Raw genomic sequence first — 22,797 nt, forward strand, 5'->3', positions numbered from 1 at the left:
TGTATAAAAAATGTTTCTTAGTGAACCAAATGTGGTTCCCCCTTGTAGAGTAAATTTGGCATTTTGCAGATATGAGGTTCTTGCACAATACAGTATTTGTCCATCTTGTGCAGCCCTAATTTCGAGAGCACATTGTAGCATTACAGCATGTAGAGTACAGTACAGTGCCTCCGAGTGAATACTCTATTCGCCACAATCTGATTTCACACAATAAGCACAATAAGCCAATCTAGGCGGGAGTAGCTGAAAAACGCTGTGTATAAAGATGACTGAAAGGCATGAAGGAGATGCTCTCACTGGGCGAATGAGTGGCAGTGAGCCATGTCACTGCTTCTTGATTACATGGGAAATAAACAACTTCAGAACGAAAGCCTGCCGCTTTTCCAACTTGCCGCTTTGCATACATTAAAATCCCGGCCCTGTCTATAAGTCGCCTTAAAACGCTTAGGTATCAGCGGAAGCGGCTCTGACAACCTTCGCTTAGGAGTTCCGGCTGCGGCTTTATCAGACACCTCAGCCAGACGGAGCCTCGCTAAAGGATACATCGTTTTATCCTGAAGCTTCCACCCCGATCCACTGGCGCGCCACCAGTCGCCCCTGCCTGATCGGCAGTTTACCAATCTTTGCTTTCCAAGACTTTCCTCGCTCCCTCTCTCCGTCTCTCCCCCCACCCTCCTCCTCCTCCATCTCTCTCTCTCTCTCCCTCTCTCCATGTGCTAAAGGCTTGAGGGGTTCAATCAATGGCGCTTTGATCTCGGCTGGAACTATAATTATTTAACATTGTTACAAGGATTTCTCTAATCCATCCTACCATTAAATCCCTTTTACACCCTCATCTCCAGGAGTCTCTAATCTGCATCTGGGCCGCGCGTTTCGCCGCTTGCCACCCCTCTGACGACACCCTGACTTAACGGACTTCTGCGAATAATTAGAGGGGGAAATAGCCAAATAGAGAATGAGTAAAAAACTTCTTCACATCTTTGGTCATTGAGCAGATGTTGGAGGGTGTATGAAAATATTTTTAAGGTCTGTGTAGATTATGCTGTTTTTAAAGACCTTAAGAGAGAATGCTTTTATAAAAGAAGGGCGAATGTGTCCTCATGTAATGTTAATTATTGCATCCAGCGTGAGAACCCTACAATTCTGTTACAATTCAGCAAATTCTGAAAATGTGCATAAAAACATGAATAAGAAAAGCCTAAAATTATTTAAAAAAAATATATAGCATTGCAAAAATATTTGTACACTAGGACGAGGTGGAACAGTTAGAAATTTGCTAAAGCTAAAATGCCAAACATTTGCCCCATACTCCATACTTTACACATGTGTCCAGATTGTATAAAAGCAAGACTTTCATCAGTTGGCATGAGTGGCCAGCTCTACTCTGCTCTACCTGAACTTATGGCAGAATTTTAATCCCCATCGGCAGAGGCATTGCTCATCCTGCATCCCGCATCTTTGAACTGGAAACATCACAGCCAACAAAAAGATAGCAAAGGGCTGTAAACACGATTCTGCTAAAAGTAAAGACAGAATTAAATATCTACATTCTGTTTAAATGACACCTGGCTATGTAGAAGAACAATTTATTCAGACAAAGAAACACTGCAAAATTAAGTGCTTCAATTTGAGCACTCATAGGATGACCTGAGATGAGATATTTAGTTTATTTGCTATAGCTACGTAAAAACTCTTTTTTAATAAAAAAGCAATATAAACAACTGATAGTCTTATTTAGCAATACAATTTACATATAATCTACATCTTGTCAATTCAGTGCACACCTTATCTCTACTTTCTTTGGAAAAGGTTTAATTTTAGCTTAAATTTTCTGGCTAGCTAAAAAACACTTTGTAAACCAGCCCCCTGCTCCTCATCTCGTCTTCTAAAACCTAAACATGAATTTCAGGCTGGTGACACTGACCTCCTAAGTGCCATCTGTTTGCTTCTGGAGTGGGATGGAAGCAACCACCCCATGGATCATCCTGACGCATGTGGAAAAAGAAAGGTCCCACTGGCCCTCGGCAAATATTTGTGCCTGGCCGTTTTGCAGCGATATAAATAGCAGCGCGATGAACGCAAACATTTGTTGAGGCACCTGCCGTGCCATCACGCCCATCTGCTCATTGAATTCACTTAGTCTGACATATGTGTGTTAAAAGCTGAGGTGGCTATTGTTTCATGTATTAAATGAGGGATCCATCCAAGAAGAATGGGGCTCACAGGTGGGCTGAAAGGAGGAGAGGGATAGGGGCGGGGGGGCCCTTCAGGGCACTAAGCGGTTCCTGATTGGACAGATGATTGGGGAGGCTGGATACGAAATGCCCCCTGTCTAAAACTAGGGCTACTTCCCAGCGGTCTGCTCCTGTACCTGGCCAAGGCCAGTGGCCAGAACCCAGTTGGCACAGAATAATGGGTCAGGCTGGGCTCGACAGGCTCTATGAGGCGCAGAGATTTGCTAGCTCTGAGGTTTGTCAGGCTCAGAGATCTGGCCGCAGTGTGATAAGCTCTAGGTGTGGATTACTTAATGCTCACTCGGTGGTCCAGATAGCTGAACCATTCAGACTTTTTTAGGGAAAGAAAGCGACAAAAGGGATTTTTTCTTCAGCCACCTGTTCCAAGTTAGCACAGAAAGACGGAACCTATGGAGTTGTGGTATGAATTCATTCTAATGCACAGAATCTGCGTTGATGAGGGGTTTGAGGTTATGCCTGTTTATTGGATCCGACGAAGTTCTTCTGTTTAAACTGTATTTTGTTTATATGGCTAATCTGAGACCTTGCCGGGCCAATACGACACACTTTATAGCTACTTCAATGACCACAGCCTAGCCAGTCTGGGAACACACCTTCAAGTTGCTGATGATAATGAAGGAACTGCACAGTACTTTGTGCTGGATGGATGATGCCTTTTTAGCACCCTCAGATTTCAGATAATGGCTCTGATAATGTGCTCAAGACGCCGTGTGACTAATGACTAATTAAAAGGCTAACATGTTGAAAAAGGAAGGCAAGTTTGGGAAAGTAACTGAATAATGACTCAATTAATCCAGCCAATTCCAAGTCTTTATATGTGCAAGTTAGAAGCAGATGCACATGCAGTGAATGCACATGCAGTGGTCTGTTTAACTGTTTTTCTCTGAAAAAGTTAATTATTCCTATTATGTTTCTAATGACAATTAGGTCATAAATATTGACAAAGATATCTTAATAATGTCTTACATAAAATTTTCAGCAAACAGTTTTTGTGTAGCATCACCCATTGACAAAATCTTTGTAAAGGTCTGTGGTTTTATAACAACTGAAAAACTTTGACATTGTAGACTTGATTTGCTATATGAAGTGCTAATTAGTTATAAATGACTTTGTTTAATCTGATACAAGAACACACTTCTTTAAGAACAAGACATTGTTCTTGACCTAAGAAGCAAAAGACAGCTTTCTTTAATAAAAATGTATGGATATAATTTCTGTCGAGTACTTGACTCCCATGGCCTTCTTTTATTGGAGTCTGCTCTACCAGGCCAGCCAGTATGATTAGCATGATCAGCAGTTCATTACCACTTCCCCCCGCCCTTTCCCCACTTCCTTTCTGCCTTGAGGAGTGTGTCAAGATATGTATCAAAGAAGTCCATGATAATTAGCAAATTGCTGTACAAGCTATCACCACTAATATACACGAGACTGCAAACATCCATAACGAGGCAAAACGGAGTGGAAGATTAAAGAGAAGATAAAGCTAACATTTCTAGCGCAAGCTAAGTGGGTGTCCTGGAAGACTCTGGTAGAGAACACTACAGACATGTTCTCCAAGTAAGGGTCTTTCCTTTGGAACCACATCTTACATGCCTCAGCAACAGAAGCTTTTGTGAAAGAACAATGTACGAGAACCCAAAAGAACCGAAGCACTTGAAATGGCAGTGCTCATAATGATAAAGTGATTATAGAAGAAGTTCAATTAGGGCGAGGAGTTGGCTTTAGTCGTTTTCGGCGCCAGAGACAAATTGCAGAGTTGGTTTTAATGGATTCTTCACAGCAGGTGGACTTGGTCAAAGTCACTTCATTAAGAAATTCTCCCCTCTTTTAGATGTAATGGCTATTATACAGCCCATTCAGATACCCTCACAGAGAGTGATTAAGAATTATCTGTTACTGATCATAATCACACCTGCTCTAACTTAAGCCCGGGAATAACAAAGGGACGGGGAACGTTCCGGATCTGAACGTTCACAAAAAAGCGAGGAGCGCGATAACAGGATAGACCGTCTCAAACTAAATAAATTTGCTTTTAATCGCTTTGAACAGGAAGTCATGTCATTTCAGATGTTCATATTTGATTGTCTGATTTTCCACTTTATTCAAATTATAACATGCTCATCTGACTTTTTCAGCACAATAGGAAAAATGAAAAGGGGGAAATGGCCTTTCAGAAGAGACACGATGTGAAAGTTAATGCGGTTATTACGTGCCGAGATTAATGCCCACGCACTGTACTCCTGCTCAAAAGACAATGTTGTCATTTTCGGAACGGTGTCATTTCCTGTACTCGGCGAGGACCGCTTCCCATTGGGTGACAATAGGACATCTCTCATTTACATTCTGTTTTCCCAGAAACTCACAGCCACGTAACATCTCCTGCTGCTCTGTGACACTAATGTGTGTGCCTGCGAATGGGTGGCAGGGGGGGCAAGGGAATGGGGTATGCAGACGAGATCCTATCTGGGTAATGCAACACGATTATCAGTAACATGGACAAGCATCAGTGCTATCGGCAAAATCATTATGTGGTGGAGAAATGGAATTCAAAATTGAGACAAATCTGACAAATTAGCTTAACAAACTCTCGGGCCCCGTGGCTGTAATTCTCATCTGTGTGTTTGCTTGCAGATGCCGGGGCAGCTTTTGGACAAATATCACAGTGAAATATCTTCTTAACTGTCAGACAGAGTGTGTGAATGGATAATCGAGCTGCAATTTTCCATGTAATAGTATGTAATGTAGAGTCCAGTATGCAACGGTGTCTAAACTAATCCTCAGAGTAGGATTTCCAGGCATAGATAAATACCAGCTGCACAAGACCAACAACAGGCTAGCTGTTATAAAATGTACAAAGTAAATTAAGCAGTACACAGTATTACATTAAAATTGGTTGTATCTCAGAAGTCAGCTTTTACGATGAGCTTAGTTGCTCATTATGGGAGAAGACTTATTTGAGAATCATCTGTCCGAAGCACATTGTTATTCTTGCGCCAAATTATATTTATTCATTTATTTCTGTGAGCAAGGCACATTTCTCAGTAAAAAAAAAACTATTTTGTATTAACTTTTTTTGTAAATAACTTTATTTTTCTTTCTGATAGTAGAGGCTGTACTTTGACTTCAACTGTAGCAGTGACTGCAGAAGCTCTTGTGTTGACATTTTAGGATAATTGAAGAGTTTTTCCACACATCTTGTTCTCTGCTCTTGGGTTAAAAATTCTAAAATGTCCTGATCTGCCCATTATGATAGTTGTTCTGGCTGTTGTGATCCAGTCGTTTCAGCAAACAAGAGCAAACCATATAAAATCTTTCTCTGTCTACTGAGACAGGCGAAATGCTAATGGATAATGACAACACAGCTAAAAACTGTAAAAAAATATATTTTTGCAATTTCAGGACATACTGTTGCCTTTGTGATACAGTTACAGACACCTACATCAGTACACACATACAGTATGTGGACAGCACAACATCAAATCAACTTCCGGTTAAGTAAAACAGTCTATATATCTGAATGTTATGATAGGCTGCTCCAGAATTGTTCAGAATCATCTGCAGCTGGTGCATTAATTGTATACATCATTAGAAGTGATAAATATCTGGGTGTTACTTCTTGCTGATAAGACAACTGTATTTCTAATCATTACATTTTACCAATGATTAATTAAAGACATCCCTTCACTTGCCTGTGTTCAGGTTTAAACACAGGCCAACATATAACTGGTTCAGTCCTCCCCAATCCTCATAATTACACTTTCAGAAAATGAGCATGCTAACAAACAGTTTTTGTGAAGCATAGTGTCTTTATACAGTTAAATATTATGTGGGCATGTATGTATGTGTGTGAGGACCTAGATCAACTCTTCAGTAAGTCTGTCTGTCTCTCTCTCTCTCTTTCTCTGATGACTGGACAGGACAGATAATTACAGTCACCCTAAGCTACAATATCTACTACCCCCCACCCGCAGCCTTTTTTTCTTCCATTTTTTAAAGCACTAGTTTTAAGCTCAGCGTTTTTGCCGTCTTGGTCTGGATGTGATGCTTCCTTTTTTTCTTTCTTCCCCTCCCTGGCCCCCGTAGTTGTGGGCCTGACCCCCTCAGCCCTGGCTGCCGCCTGATCAGAGTGATGGTTTATTACCGCCGTCGCCGCGCTCTTATCGTCCGCTGCCAATGCTCATTTCCTTCCGCAGATTGAAATGCAAATGTGAAATTTAATGATAAATGCATTATCTGATAGGTGCTGATAACACTGATTCACTGTCAGTGTAAAATACACACCCCAGGGGGCCTTCCCAGCGCCAACTTGCCCAAATCCACTTTTTTTTATAACTGTATGTACCTGCAATAAATTCTGGAGGTCATATGCATTAAAAGGGGAATCATATTTTGTGCATTCAGCAATGTGACGCCACTGGTGAGCAATAATTGCTGGTGTTGCTATCTTGTTCGATGTATTATCCATCACTTTGATGAAGTGACTTTTAAGAAGAGAGGGAGAGAGAGGGAAAAAAAACAAGATAAAACTATTTTTTCTCTTCAAACCCTCTGAGAAAGCAAGGGGGGAAATCTGCATGGTAAAATGAGATTCCTCAAGAAGAAAAGATAAATATGTTTTGTATGTGTGTGTGTGTGTCTGTTATAAGCTTTTTCTGTTGGGGGTGCACAGTCCATGTGAAAGCACATACGCAATAAAGCTTTGGAGCAAAGCTATTTAATCCATTCCATTCAACGCTGCTAACTTAACTTATAATTCATTGGCGATAATAAGTTAATTTAAGTCCATCATTCCAGTGGTAGGCATAGGATTCTTTCAAAATGCAATTTAGTCCAACTTAGGATGCTTGTCGGATCACTGAAGCATGGATTCACCATATTTCTACACAAGTCGCTCCATTTTCCCACCTGGGCAAGCAAAACAATGCCAGGATGAGATAGCACTTCTTTTAATAAAAGATAGGTCTGTTTTCCAGGCTCTGAAATAAGCCAAGTACTACGAAGACCTCTTAAAGACTGTCAGAAAAACCTGCATCTAAGATTTTAAGCGTTTAAAGGTATCCAGGCAACTCTCAGTTCTTTCAGTTCACCCTCTGACCCCAATTAATCATAGCTACTCTCGAAACGGTAAACACCTGTCAGGTGCTCGATATTTATTTTATTTTATAAGATAATATTTGTTTATTTGCTAGTTCACTAAAAGGTTTGCTAGTACTATACCTTTGTAAACAGGCATGCCTGGGTCTTTTCAATTTCACATACAGCTTACAGAAGTGGCGCGAGACCAACGTGGAAATTTTAATTCAAACAATGAACTGGCAGCCACTAATTTAAGTGCTCATTAAAAGCTTCTGCGGGAGCTCAGAGTTTTACCTCTGTATGGCGGCCTTGTCAAGGATATCTTTAGATGCCCTGCTATTGAACGACTCAAATCCCCTGATCCCAGATGGATTCATTTAAACCGTGTCATAATGGGCCGCTTACAAGTGATTACTAGCCGCTAGCTAATGGGCTAAATGCCTGAAGAAAGGCCAGGGACGATCTGATGTCACCCAAAACCCTGGCAGACCTTCAAACCTACACACTTCAGGTTCGTTCACTCATTCTCTTGTTTTATGTCAAATTTAGTCAACACTGTAAGATTATTGAGATTAAGAGCAAGAGAACATGATCATTTGTTACTGATGCTAACATACTAACTATACACTGTGGCTACAACCTGCTAGGCTAGTTCTTTAGCCTTGGATGGGTTTAAACCACTGACTTATGCAGTCTCAATTTTGGTGGCTTACTTATTTCTATACCCAAATAAATTAATAAATGAATTTTAGACTAAGATACACAGCTAACCTGTTAAATAGGCTCATACTTAAAAACATTCTAAACATTACGGATGTTTCCCAAAATGTAGTACTAAACCTTATTCTTAAATTTAAAAGTAAACTGGTTAAGCTTTTAACTGGAAGTGGATTTAACCAAGATTTAACCAAGCATTTGAGCATATTGTGTGAAAAGAATTTACAGTAAAACACTGTTTTAGAAGCACAGTGTGACAAAAATATCTTACCATAGCGAACAGTGAATGGAATCAGTAGGTGCATTAGCATGAACTAGCAGTGCACTCCTACACAGCTGAATGTACACCTACATACTGCACTTAAATTAGATCCCTGTATTTATATATGAGCTGATTAAAGAGTTTATTTCAAACAGTAGAAAGTGTTTTTATAGAAAACCAGTCACACATTGCATGGTGCATCCCATCACAGACAGACAGACAAGCATTTCACAACAGTCAGTCACAGGAGCACACTTACTTGGTCCATCCCACTCTTCTGATTCCAGAGGGGGATGTCTCGTCTTCTCATTCTGCCCCTCCATGTCTGTGTCCCCCATTTCTCTGCTGCTGTTCTCATCTCCTGAAATAAAGTTGGAAACAGGTATGTAGCTTTTTTTAACATGTGAAGAAATGTATTTTATTTTAATTAGAATACAATTAATGAAATTAATGAACTTTCATAAAAGGTGACAGTAATTTAAACAATTCTGTTAAATAGGTATGCTTCCCTATTTGCTATTTTAATATTTTAATACAGTTTATATAAGTTCCCTTTCAAGATACTATCTTGAACATATGTATAATTCCTTTCTGCCAAGTTTATGTTTTTTTTATTTTGGTTGTGGTAAGTGAGTGGCAAGGCTTTTTTTTTTTTTTTTTGAAGAAAACCAAACCATCTATTGTCTAAACTAAAAAAACAGAAACTCAATATAATGCTTAAATCTATAGCTTTAAGCTATATTGTAAAAAAAGATGACATTCTTCAAATATATCACATATTTTCTATTAGAAGTTCATTATTTATTAATATTTTTTTTTTTGTTCTTATATTGTGAGCAGGGGAGGAAGCTCCGATACTAGAGAAGACGTGGGGGAGTGTGGAGAAAGCGCTGTCTGTTTAATAATGTTTTATCTTCTGTGTTTCTATATATGTGTCTCTGAGAATGTGTGTGTGTGTCCATGCAGGTGCTGAGCAGAACATGCAGAGCTAGGCTCCTCTTAAAGGGCTCTCGGCAGCTGGGCTCTGGGGGATTTGGGTAGATCCTGGTCTTAGCTATGAGAGCTTTTAAATTCACTGTTAAACCCATTTCTAGAGAGCTGTGGATTTTAGCTTTGCTAGCTCGACTCTTTACTGTATTCTAGACACAGCCATACCCACGCCAACAATGACACACTATTCTTACATAGGCAAATATAATACAGTTACAAAGAGTATTCCTGCTACCGATCCAAGGATGTTCTTACACCTTATATGTACTGTAGCGTAATGGAATGTCCCAGATCTAACCTCTGCATGGATGAAATCATTTTTCCTTTTTAGCAATTCCTTCTTTCTCTATCCAAACAATGATAGGCAATGCATAGACCAGATAAAAAAGCGGATGTATGGCTGATTTCTCTCCCTGTATCTCTCCAGCCTTGTGCTGGAGCCAAAAGCGGAACCACCCCCACATGCCTTTGCTGACTATGGGCCTGTTCTAAGTGGGGCCACAGTGAGTTCTCCTTCTATCCATCAGTATCTTTTAAATGGCTCTATAACAGCCAAGCTGGGGCCACCAAGGGCTAGCGTGGTCTGCTGCTACTTGTAGACTTTCTAAGGACAAAAAAAGCACAAACAATACAGTACTGGTAGTTAAATATAGTGAAATACTGCTTATTGTTTGAAGCTGCTTGGTTACTAAAATTCAAATCAGTCAAATAATGGCCCAAATTGATATAAAGAAACAAGCCCACTATGCACAATAAGTCATGTCAGAAACGGTCAAGAGACTGTGTTTACTGTCCAAGGAAGAGTTAATTTCAGATGACACATTGCTGTGAGAATTTGACTGCATTAACCCATAAGTAAGGGCAAGGATGCTGAATGATAACCACCTTACTTTGACTCTATCTCTATCTTCTCAACTCATCCCAAAAGTACTGAGAACTCCAGAGAACTTCCACTGCTTCAATGATTAGCGCAGCGCAGCCTGGCATTGGGCATTTTGCCATTAGGTTCATATTTATCTGCTCCAGAAAGTCTAATTCTGTTAAAAATACTTAAGTACATGGACTAGACAAGCTGTATGTGTGTTTGTGTGCATTTGCACATATGTGGTAACTTAAAAGTAGCTGAACGTGATCATAAAAATGAGGTTTAAAACTGAACTTACATTTGGATATAAAGTGTAAATTGCCAAATAGCCAGACAACACATTTAAATTAATATATATATTTTTAAATAAATCAAGCAATTGAGTTTGAGTATTTGAGTGACAGCACTATGCCAAGCCTACAATACAAAAATATGCTGTAATATGTCTTTACTTTCTAAGAATACCCAGAATAATCTAACTACTTGTTCAATATACTCATAAAAATAAAGATTTAAACCGTTTTTCATTCAATGACATAGTAGGACCACTTTTTGTTTTTTTATGTTTTATTTATTATCTGTTAAAAGGTCTAAAGAACCTTGAATTGATGTAAAGGTTCTTCAGTAATTAAAACGCTCTTCACACAAACACGGTTATTTACAGAGTTGGTAAAGGTGTTTCTCATTTAACATCGCTCATTTATTTTTAAGCAGACGCGGGTAATAAAAAGCACAGATCATCTAAACATCTAAACAGATGTATGGAAGAGCAACTAATACGATGTCTAGCAGATGTAGACCAGATAGGCTCTATGCTTGTGTCCTCTAACAACTTAGTTTCATCATGATGATCTCTTTCAGATTAGCACCTTGTGTTTCCTTTCACCGGTTCTAGAGCAGCGGAATGGCACAGGATGTGGAAATGACCCCTTTAACGCCGCGGAACGGCCTTTAGTGGCGCTCGGCGCAGTAACGTGGGCCCATCCGGATGGGTTAATCTACAGATCGAACTCCCTCGCTATGGTGGGTTTAAGCCAGTTAAGACATGGCTCACTTCAAAGGCAGCCAGTAAACACGGCCAAAAGGATAGCAGCTTCCTGGCTGGCTCTGGACTGCTAGGCGCAAGAAGTGCGCAGCGCTGTCCTACTTACTGAACATGAGGTCACTGCGACCTAGATTCCCTTATGCAAGTTCCTACTCAGGACACAGCTTTACACTTCTTTTTTACACTCTCTCTCTATGTTTTTTTTACCTCTCTCTCTTTCTCTCACTCTCTCTCTTTTTCTTTCCCTCTTGGAGTTATATAAAAAAACCCTGGCTGACTATTTGTATTGTCAGGCTGGGAGAACCTTCTTAGCATACTCCTCATGTATAATGATGAGGATAACAAAGGCGAGTATCAACAGTTCCTCTACAGTGCAGCAAGAGAGGGAAGAGGAGAGAGAGAGAGAGAGAGAGAGAGAGAGCAAGAGAGAGAGAGAAAGCCAGGGAGATAACATTAAAGGCACTACCTTGATCTGGGGCGAACATGCTAAGCCCTGTAACGAAACGTATTGCGACTGTTTAATTACTGCTCAGGAAATGAAGCTACAAGATGATTCCTTAATTAAGCAGTGATTAAGGATTTTCTGCCTTCTATCTAACACTGTTTGCAATGCATTTTAAACACAATCGCCGCAGCAACCTCTCCGGGAACAATGTCGCTGGGCTTGATGAAGTTTTTCTTTTTTTTTTTCTTTTTTGCAGTATTATTACTATTATTATTATTATTCCAGGAATCGACAGGGGAAAACAGTGTGCGCACTTTTACAGCAGTTAAAAAGCGTACTATAAATGGAACACTATGAGGAATCTACAACCTTGTTTGCAGAAAGTTAACTTATTTTTATATGATTTTTTGGCAGATCCAATTTTCGGTTCAGTTCAGGTTTATCTGACACTGTCACAAAACAACTTCCCAGTAATGTGGGTGCATCCACCTAATGAGCAAGCTGAGCGCGACAGTGGCAGGAAAAACTCCCTAAGGAAGAAACACCATGGCTCAAAAGAGGAACCCACCCGTCACAACATGCACAGCACTGAAGTTAGGATACAATTAGTTCAACTTTACCAGAAAAAAGGCATTTGTATCTTACAGAATAAATAACTAAGATAATGACCAGTATTATAGGTCCAGGATCAAACAATTACCAGTACTAAAGGTCTGGGACGATACAATAACCTGTATTGAAGTTTTAGGATAAGACAATGACCAGTGTTAAATACCTAGGATAAGGTGATGATTAGTGTTAAAGGGACAGGGTAAAATGATGCACAGTGCCAGCGTTAAAGATCCAGGACACAAAAATGAATAGTATTAAAGATATTGAATAGGGTGGTAATCAGTTTTAAAGATACAGTATAATATCATTACCAATGTTAAAGATCTAGATTCTAAACAAGACAATGACCAGAGTTAAAGATCTGAGATAAGACAACAATCAAAGTTGAAGATCCATGTTAGGACAATTAAGACTGTTAAAGATCCAGGAAAAGACTAGTAGTACAGATCTGGGATAAGCCATTTATTAATGGTAAAGATCCATTAAGTCATTTAAAGGTGATGCCTAACCTGCTGTGTTGGATTCATAAAGGTAAATAGATGTGAAATCAATTTACACTAGGTAAAAAGTTCAATATAAGTGTAAGGAGTTCAGGTTTATATCTTCAGGTTGGCAGTTGGAAAGTAAATTAAAAATCATGACGTTTTGTTTGAGAGAAATGCGATGGTTGAATATTCATTAAATCCTCTGGAGCAACCAGGTAAGGCTTTTCATCACAGCAGGAGGTGAATGGCACAAGCAAAATGACTGCAAAGCAGTCAAGCAGCTCGAAAAAGCACAGCACAAACTATACAAAGAGTTCCACGTTAAAAACATGCACCGGCTTAATGTCAGTTAGAAGGGGTAGTTCCATTGAGAGACACAAAAGAGTGTGCAGGGTAAATGCAGAACAAGCAAAGACTCCAGTAGATATACACAACAAACACAGCAAATAAGTCCCTAAAGGAACAAGAATTCTGGTGCAAAAATTCAAGCAGTTCAGTTTGGTTTGATGGCTTGTGATCATCCATCTTCCTCTTGATTATATTCCAATTGGTTATATTTCCAGTTTTCAATTTGGTAAAATCAAAGAAACTCATTATTTTTACGTGGTCTCTTATTTTTTTCTAAAACTGTATATACAGAAATCCTTTGTTGTACACCAAGTAAAACATAAGATATGACTAATTATTTCTATGATATCTGCAATATTTGAAAGACTTATTGTGTTAACACATAATAAGAGCTGACAAGGTAAACCTAATAAGGCAGGGGGGACCCCAACAGTTTCTGTCGGACCTCCTTGAATCAAAAGCCAACTTTGCAGCCACAAAAATGGTGTAAGAAAAAGAACGAGGTGCTTGAGTTTGTGTGTGTGTGTGTGTGTGTGTGTGTGTGTGTGTGTGTGTGAATAAAGCCAGTGAGCTGGCAAACATAGCGCTATCAATAGCCTATCAGAGCCCAGCCCTTCTTTTCAGCCTAATGGTAGCCAGGCTCATGCAGGTCAATAAGCTTACAGGCGATTTACACAAACGCCTCCTCCAGCAAGGTAGAAACAAAGTCATATCGGCTTTTTTCCCCCTTTCCCTCTCAGCACTACCTCCACCAGTGGAGCCCTTGAAAATGTCAATCCGGCGCAGGCGATTTTAAGTAGATCTGAGCTTCCTAATCCGAAACAAACTGAGACAGAGGGAGAGATTGAGAAAGAGAGAAAAAGAGAGACTGAAAGATTTCGTTCGCATTGTTGACAGCCTAGACAATGCTTGCCGACTGTGTAGAAAAGCTAAGAAACCAAAGAAAAAGGCAATTAAATATTCACAGTTGCTTCACAGGTTCATAAAACTAGTTTATTCAATTCATATGCACTCATATTTCTAAGTGAAATAAATAATTAGCTCCAAAAAGTATCAATATGATGATTAATAATCTCAGTACAACAACAGCACAAAAACAAAACACTAGAACTTGGAATTCACACGATCATCAGCCTCACTGAACCTCCAATTGACATTTCATCCTCAGCTCATTTTCGCCACAGTCCGATAAGCAGCAACCCACACAAATCTCTGCTATACCGATCCCAAACATATTTCAAACACTGCCGTTGCTGAAAAGAGAAAGAGAGAGAGACAGAGAGAGAGAAAAAGAGAGAGAGAAAATGAGAGTGAGAGAGAGAGAGAGAGAGAGAGAGAGAGAGAGAGAGAGAAAATAACCCTTGCAAAATCCCACAAAGCACCCTGGTGGAGAGAGGTGATTAGTGAAAGGCCTTGCCACTATCTCCTCCGAGGCCTATAAATTCCCCGTCATTACGGCATCTGGCAGTTTTGCTGGGCTCTATGCTTGGCCTGCTTTATCTCTGCTTGAGATGCAGTCTGGGAGCGTGAAGATCTGCCTTGCCTAGATTGTCATACTTAACAAACATTAATGATTCATTTCCTCCGCCGAGTCGAACGGCGGGGCGAAAGGGGGCGGCTCAATTCATCTTATCGCCCCGCAAATTAGCATATTCCCATATTTCCGGCCGCCACGCATTCAGATCTCCACTTTCTGCCAGCTCCTCGTTACTCCCTGCTATTGGAAGAAGATGCTAAAGTGATCTTTCTGGTGGGGAAGATCCCAATTAGCTTGGAAATGGCAGAAAAAAGCAGTAAATTAATTCTGACACTTTCTGTTTCTGTTGGCTAGAATTGGTGATTGCCTGGGATGGAAGATTCTGAAGTGGTGCAAGGGGTCATTGGTTACTGCAATAGTCAAAAATAGCCCTTCCATTGAGACTTTTTCTGACACGGTAAAATCAATCAGATGGGATCATAACATGGTCAGTTAAGATATGTTGACACAGTGACAGTGATATGTTCGTTCAGAGGCAGATTTATTTGGGTATTAGTGACTGTTTGCGGCTAGGACTGCAAAATAAATATATATATATATTTTTTTAGCATTTTCATTATAAACACATAGAAAGAGCTGCAATAACAGTATAATGAAATTGCATTACCTACAAGCATTCAAAAAGGAGATGCTGCAGACAGTGCTCCTGTGACAAAACAAGAGTCGAGGGAAAGTGAGGTAGAGGTCCACAGTGAACACACACTTCTCAGCCTAAGTAAAATAAGTGCAGCCAAGCCAAGCACAGAAAAACCTTTGTGGAGGGTAAACTGATCTTAATTTATCACGTTTCACATTGATATCAGAAAACAATGTTATTGTAAATCACATTTTTGTCCATATCCTGCCTTTTTAGTTGCTGCTTTGGTTCAATTAAAACAAATCCTAGTTAAAGTACATATGATGACCATATTATAAACTCAAGTGTGGTTTGTTTGAAATATGAACACAATACAAAAAAGGCACCTAAACACACCAAATACACTATCTAATGAAACAAGTTGGTTAGAGGAAAAAATATACCAAATTATCTGTTTTAACTTCTTCTTCTGTCCAATATTTAAGTTTAACGGGTGTGTGTTTGAGTGTGTGAGTTTGAATGCTACAATAAATTTTACAAATTGAATATGAATAGTTCAATAGCAATAAACAAGTTCATATAGGCACAATATCAAAAATGTGGTTAAATACTTATTTTGACACTAAATATTTTATAAACCAGACTTAAGTGTGCTAGTTAGATTTTATTTTTATTTATTTTTTTCTGTTAGAGTAATTGAAAGAATCTTGTGCAGACCTCCAGGCCTCACAGCCTTCTGTTATATGTATGTTTCCCCCATTTTGGTTTGATTGTAAATCTGTCAGTATGAACGCAAAGCAAATCAGAACTAAAATGTAACAATGTATAATTTCTCTGTTTAGTTCAGACAAAGAAACTACACGTATAAAAACACAGTAAAACAACTGTAGGAACTTTTCATTTTATGCTGACGCAGTTAACCAATTTCCAGTCAATTTTACTCAAATATATGATTGGTGAAAATTACAATGTTGTCTTATCACTTTCACTACACATTTTGGAGAATAAACACTGGGCATCATCTTACAAAAAAATGCAACAATATCATCGTACATTAGTCTACTCGTGATGTGCTTTTAAATCGAAGAGCTGAAACTATGTATTATTAATAACAAATTGTCATTAATAAAACTAGATCCCAAAAAAAATAATTAATGTTATTACAATACTTATGGATGTTAACATACCTAGATTCATAAATAGGTAATATGTATTAAAATTTAGCTGGGACATTTTTCAACATTACACATATTTAAATGCTCATATTTGAGGTGAATCACTGCTTTAAAGTCACTCTGCAGCTGATGGGCCAAAGTGGTGGTTTATTGTTCGAAAGCTCTCTTTATTGTAGTCTCTAGCAGAAGCTGTTAAAATCCAGAGAAGCAAGGTGAAATTTCACAATTTCTATAAACAAAAAAATGACATACAGGAAATAAAACCCCATAATTCTAACAATTATAGCTGAGGCTTTGACAAAGGGACGTAAATTCTGGTGTCAAACTTGGTGTCTTGGTGCGCCAGTCACAAGTGGGGGCTCCATAAACGTGAAATCGACCGTGCCCAGGACCTTGTTTGAAGAGAGCTTCTTTAATCGTCAAGGAGAAGCAAGGTCGCCTCTCCCGAGTATTTGGGTGTCTTTCTTTTTCTTTTTCCCCCCTCTCTCTCCTTCTGGTGTCTCTGTGTGTGTGTGAGGTAGGGGGGGTCTCTCACGATAGGGTCCCCGCTCTCTGTCTCATGTTTATTCACGTTCCTTCGCTCGACTCGGCCTATTCAACAGCGGAGACTTCATTTCACACCGAACTATGCTGTTTCAATACCATTACGAGTGAAGCCATTGACGGGAGCCCCTCGATCATTTCATGGTACATGACTATGCAATGGCTCCACTGAAGCTGAAACACTCTCCAAATAGTTTAAGGTGGCCACTCAGAAGAAAGCGCTCCACAGTCTCCTTAGCCTCAGCTTTGTACACAGGGTTGCTCAGAAAACGGCAACGACTGATGTGCAAACACCTAGGTCTCTTTCTCAGAGAGCTTGTAGCATTTGCTGCTTTTTTGAGGGTTTACTGTAACAAGCAGGATTTGCAATCATTATCTTTGACATTTTGGGGGCATTGTTACCAGTATCAAGGGACAACAACATTTTGCTGTTGTCTAGTGTTGCCTGGAGAATGTAGTCTGTGATGTTTAAGTGAAGCCACACAGGAGAGTCATGCTCATTAGAGCATCAAGGTGTCTACTAAACTATACTATACGTGACCAAAGAAGATTAAAAAAAGGACTGTTGACCAGGAAAAATGATGTGACGACCACCACAGTCTATAGTTCTAGGGTGCATGGATTAAAACTGAGGGGAAGGGTGTCTAATAAGTCAATGTGAGAGCTTGAAGGTGCAACAGTTATCTTGAGGGCCTCCTCTTCCCCCTGGAAGGCTACGACAATTGGTTCCCACTTGCAGCGCCATTCAACTTCTTGACCTTTGTGACTATAAGCGGCTTTGCGACTTTACCGCGCTCCGATCAAAGTTAATAAGTGCGCGGCTATGTTAATGAACACGGCAGCTTCGCTCTTTTGTGTTCAGACAGCTTTTTAATACCTATTATAGGCTGAAACTTTTAATGGAGGTTTTAGGTTCCTCCTGACAAGCCCATTCTGGAGCGAGCGGCTACACAGATTCTCGGCCGTCGGCTAGGGGCTACTGTCTTGCAGAGATGGAACCTTCCTTGCCATAGACCTTATTCTCTTCGACAGTAACCGCCACTGATAAAGGCCCAGGGAAGAGTGTCTCCTTTTAAAAGCGCTGTCGTTCGACTTGGCGCTGGGGCTAATTACAGCACGCCGTCACTTTTGAGAGGGTTTACTTAATCAAGAAGCCCCTTCTTCTGTCTTCCTATAACCGAGGAATAACACCCGTAAACCGTTTAATGCCACCGGGACTGCGTCCGCTTTTAATTTGAGCCGCTTCAGCGTACGTGGGGTATATTTAAGCCACTATGACGCAAGTCTAAATGACTTTTTAAAAGAGATCTAATTGAGGAGAGGATCAAGCGGGAAAATGGCGACACCTGATGAGCGTGCACTTCTTGCTATAGTGAGGGTTGAAAAAAATGCTTGGACGAAAAATTACCATACTGTGGTGTGATAGGAAAATAGGGGACTTAGGACTTAGAGAAGAATTACAGCAGATAAAGGGAAAAAATCTGACATAAACAGCCTGTCTACGACAAGGAAAAAGATTACTTAAGTATCTGAAAAATTAAACAGTTGGAATTTCAGGCCATAGTTTGCGTAGAGCTATCAGAAAGTTAAAAAGGACTTTTAAACCTCTTGGTTTAACCAAGACAAAGCAGCTTTTAAAATGCTTGGCTGAAACACTCTGAAGTCAGTTTAAAGAAGAGGTGTGATGTTTGCACTTTTCTCTTTTTGTACTTATTGTAAATGGAAAACTAATGAACTTCCCATACCCTTTCCAATCCTTCTTAACAAGACCATGGATGTACTGTAACTAAATATATTTCTTTGGCACCCCCTACTTCATTACGCCCAATTTCAACATTTGGTTCTGGAATTTATTTTTTAATCATACACAGGCCTCATTGAATTGCAAATTCAACTGCATGTTCTTACTTGAGTACACCTTTTTTCTTTTTTCTCTTTAACTTTTTTCACATCTCAAAAAACAACCTCAGGTACCTTTGCATTTCCATCAAATGAGATTTGATTCTAAATTTCTTAAGTTAGCATGCATCTCCCCTATGTATTGTAGAACACTGAGTCTGATTATTAGAGACAAAAACATAAACCTCATTTGACCTTGAAATTAAACTCAGTCTCTGTCATCAATATTAATATCCTCACATTTACCTGCTGTGTATTTTTTCTTTTTCTTCAACAACAAAAGAAAATGATTATTACGGTGCATAGCTAATGTAAAACATAAAAAGACGCCTTTTTTTCAAAGACATTTCCTGTGTAAAAATCCCACTAGGCACAATGGTTTTTAAGTAGTGTGACAGAAATGTAATTCAAAAAAACATTGGGCCTTTTGAAGGAGAGGGGACATTCAAAGCGCAAGCTGTTCATTAAAAAGTCAAATTCCTGGTGATGTGTGGCGAGTGAAGCTGGGTACTCCTGAGGTTGTGGAACCTGAAAGCAATAGGAATGGGGTGTGGATGTGTTTTTTTGCACGTGTATTTGTAGGGAGGGGTTGTTTGATTGACAGCTCTGTCATCTATTCCCCATAACCTGGAGCAGGCCGCAAAATTAGCTCCTGTGATGGTGAGGTGTGACTGAAAAAAATGAAATAAACAGAACGAAAAAGAACAGACGCCTAATTGAAACAGAGTTCAAAGAGGTTGCAGTACAGTGAGCCTGGCCTGCTTAGAGATGGAGGCAGCTGGCGGGCTGGCCCTGTTTTTTATATGTGTGTGTATATACTAAAATACATTTGCTGGAAGTTGTTAAGTGATATTCGCAAAGGCCTGAACACACACACACACACACACACAAAAAGACACACACATACATACAAACATATGAACCATCACAGCCAGCCTGGCTGCAACAACATAGAGGGTTAGCCATCTCTATGACTGCCATCTCCACCGATCAAACTGCTGTCCTCAGGTACATAGCAGGAATCAGATATCAAACAGCATGGCTACAAACCTGGGCGCAGAGGTGCTGGAGGCTTTCCCATGCCTTTACTGGGCCTGCCAAGAGACCGGACTACAAACTCACACCAAACCAGGAGAAAAACACTGATCAGAGCGAGTCGAGGCGAGGGAGCTGAGGCAAGGGTGGAGGAAGAGGCCTCTATTGGGAACCAATTAGCGAAAAATGGGCTTTTATTTATACATTAATTACCTACGATGTTTGTATTCAGTCACATTTCATCTTCTTGTGACAAGAGCTGAGTTCAAAGAATGCTATTGGCTTGTTTAGGAGCAGGTGTGTTGTAGGATGCACATGGAAGTCCAAACTGACTGGAACGCAATAAAGTGAATATGGAAATACTTTGATCACTTTGTTTGATATTAAAAGAAGTGGTGCTTCAGTTAAAGAAGGTAAATCACAATGATACAACCAAACAATACTGTCATCAACCAGTGCAAACTACTGTAAGGAATTCAGAGGGCAAAAGTGTCTCAAGATCTTTCTTAAAATAGGAAAGAAAAATAGAAAAATAAATATATACAATACACTAATCTTACTAATCATACAAAACAGTGCGGGTACACAACATATTAATATACTAACCCACATTGTACTAACAGGAAGTAAACAAGCATTGCTATGTCAACATACTTTGTACTTCTGCTGCCAACGTCACTGAACTTGAACACTAAACATCATTCCTCACCATTTTTTTTTATATTTCCAGACATGAGTAGCTCCTCCCTTTCCATTTTGCATTGCATTATGAGACAACACTGCCTAATCTAAGCAATTTGCATATTTGAGACACTTACTCAAACACTAGTTAGTATTATTGATTAGTACACAATCGGGATACACCGTAAGATCTTTATTAAGTCTGAACAGTGTTCTGATTAAACGGCAGTCTTTGACAGAGATCAGCTATGATGTGTTTTTGTGAATTAATAAGCCAAACAAGGCAAACTATTTATGTTAATTGTAATCATTGATTTTTTTAAGTGTTTGTTCTATCCCAATTCATACTGGTCAGGGTCTGGTCTTAAATGACTGAAAATTACTTCCCAGCGACGCTGCAAAGATGGCCACCAGGTGAACAGATTTTCCAATAATGACTTTGTCCAGGATCATTGTTTGGCTAAGGAACGTTTTATTAGAGATTATAGAAACCCCAGAACTGATCACACTTCTTTATGACTACAATATTTGAGACATTGTACAAAAAGACAACTCATTGCACCAATGCGACAAGTTTGCACTTTTTAATAGTCAAGTTATACTAATATTAATCATCACTAATATTCACACATGGTTAAAGACGTTAATATCATGTAATATAAATATTCTATTAAAACTTTATTTAAATCAGGGTATATCAGTCTTTGATGCTAACCTTTGTTGCAGAAGTACTCCATGTCCTCACAGGTGAGGTTCTCCGTCTCAAAGTCCGCCGTGAAGTTCTCCTCCATGGAGAACTCATCTTTAGCCACCAGCTCGTTTCCATCAGATACACATTCCTCCTCTTCTTCTTCCAGACCATCTTCAAGAGGACCTAGGCACACAATACATAAAATGGCTTTATTGATTCTAATTTGTATATTTGTAAAGTGTGCATTTACCAGTGTGCATGCATACTTTTTTGCCTTTGGGATGTTTATCTGTACCAGTGCCAGGTTGTCATTTTTTAATCTACATCACTATTGGATTTCTGCCTCTGCAATGCGATCAGAATTTGTTAAAACCTACAATTAGCAGATTCATTAGTGCTTTTAATGACTGTTCAGCTTTAAATAATGAGAAAATGTGGGTAAATTAATGGTTAATGGTTTACGCATACTGGCAACACAGTGCCACCAATCAACTGATGCTTCATTGCATATTGTCATAAAAAATACTTGATAGAAGAAGGAAAATATATATTTTAAGCTTTTAATTAATCATTAAATACAGTCCTGTCGAAGTTGTGTTTAATGATACACTATATCAACAATTATTGAGACACCTGCTCATTTATTGTTTATTTCAAATTAAGGGAATTAAAAAGAGTTAAATTCTCCTTTTGTATGAATAACAGTTTCTACTGTTTAGTAAAATTTTCTGAAAAATTGTTGTGAGAATTTGGTTGCATTCAGCTAAAAAAGAGCATCAGAAAAGTGACAGTTGTCACAGTGTAAGAAGATCCCCACCCCACACCATCCCCAAGTTTTCAACTCACCCCAGCCACTGTTCAGCACTCACACATTCAGAGTTCAATGCTGGGGGGGCTTCAAACCCTTCTACACCTCACTGGGTCGAAAGGTTAATAATTTAACTGCTCCAAATAGACCTATTCTATTGGCAGTACTTCTCTAGAGGTGTTTTTATATTGAAGCTTCAAGAGATATTATAGCAAGTTGCATCAGAACCCGAGCACTAGTCTAACAGCAGAGTCGCTGCAGTACAGTTTTATCCCACACTTCACCTCACTGTGTGCACAGAGCAAGCGGATGACTCAGAATCCACTGTCCAATACTTCTTTCCTGAGAAGTAATGAGAAGAAATGAATTCAAGCACACCTTACTCATGCTAAAGGATCTTCAGTAGTACACATGTGCCACAACCACTTATAACCAAATAAAAGATACAATAAAACCAGTTTCATTTGAAAAAGAAAAAAAAACATGTTTTCCATCCCACTCCACTTCGACCAAAGCCCTTGGCAGAAAAACAGGGAACAACCAGAACCGAAGCCGCAATGTCAAAACTAGACATGCTGCAGAAAAACAATGCAGCAGGAGAAAAGTTGCTTGCTTGCTGCCTCCTGACTTTTCGCACCGGCATTAGCATGGGAGTGGGAAAGAAAATACTTTTATTAATTTGTTCGCCTTATCACTGGGTACAATGTTGATTTTCCATTTACATACCATGCCTTTGGGTAATACAACGCTG

General features: G+C 39.4%; 1 protein-coding gene across 5 annotated transcripts in view; it reads right to left on the reverse strand.

Moving 5' to 3' along the window:
* zfpm2a (zinc finger protein, FOG family member 2a) overlaps nucleotides 1-22,797 on the reverse strand; it is a 181,697-nt gene that overhangs the window by 111,808 nt on the left and 47,092 nt on the right. For 4 of the 5 annotated variants that reach the window (XM_007242115.4, XM_049467525.1, XM_007242114.4 and 1 more), the window contains 2 exons: nucleotides 21,263-21,421; nucleotides 8,570-8,671 (listed from right to left, as the gene is read on the reverse strand). In XM_007242115.4, the coding sequence (XP_007242177.3) occupies nucleotides 8,570-8,671; nucleotides 21,263-21,421 (261 nt within the window). The remainder of the gene's footprint in view (nucleotides 1-8,569; nucleotides 8,672-21,262; nucleotides 21,422-22,797) is intronic. The other variant, XM_007242116.4, reaches the window with a different exon arrangement.

This window comes from Astyanax mexicanus, chromosome 1, assembly GCF_023375975.1.
Source record: "Astyanax mexicanus isolate ESR-SI-001 chromosome 1, AstMex3_surface, whole genome shotgun sequence".
Classification (NCBI taxonomy): Eukaryota; Metazoa; Chordata; class Actinopteri; order Characiformes; family Acestrorhamphidae; genus Astyanax; species Astyanax mexicanus.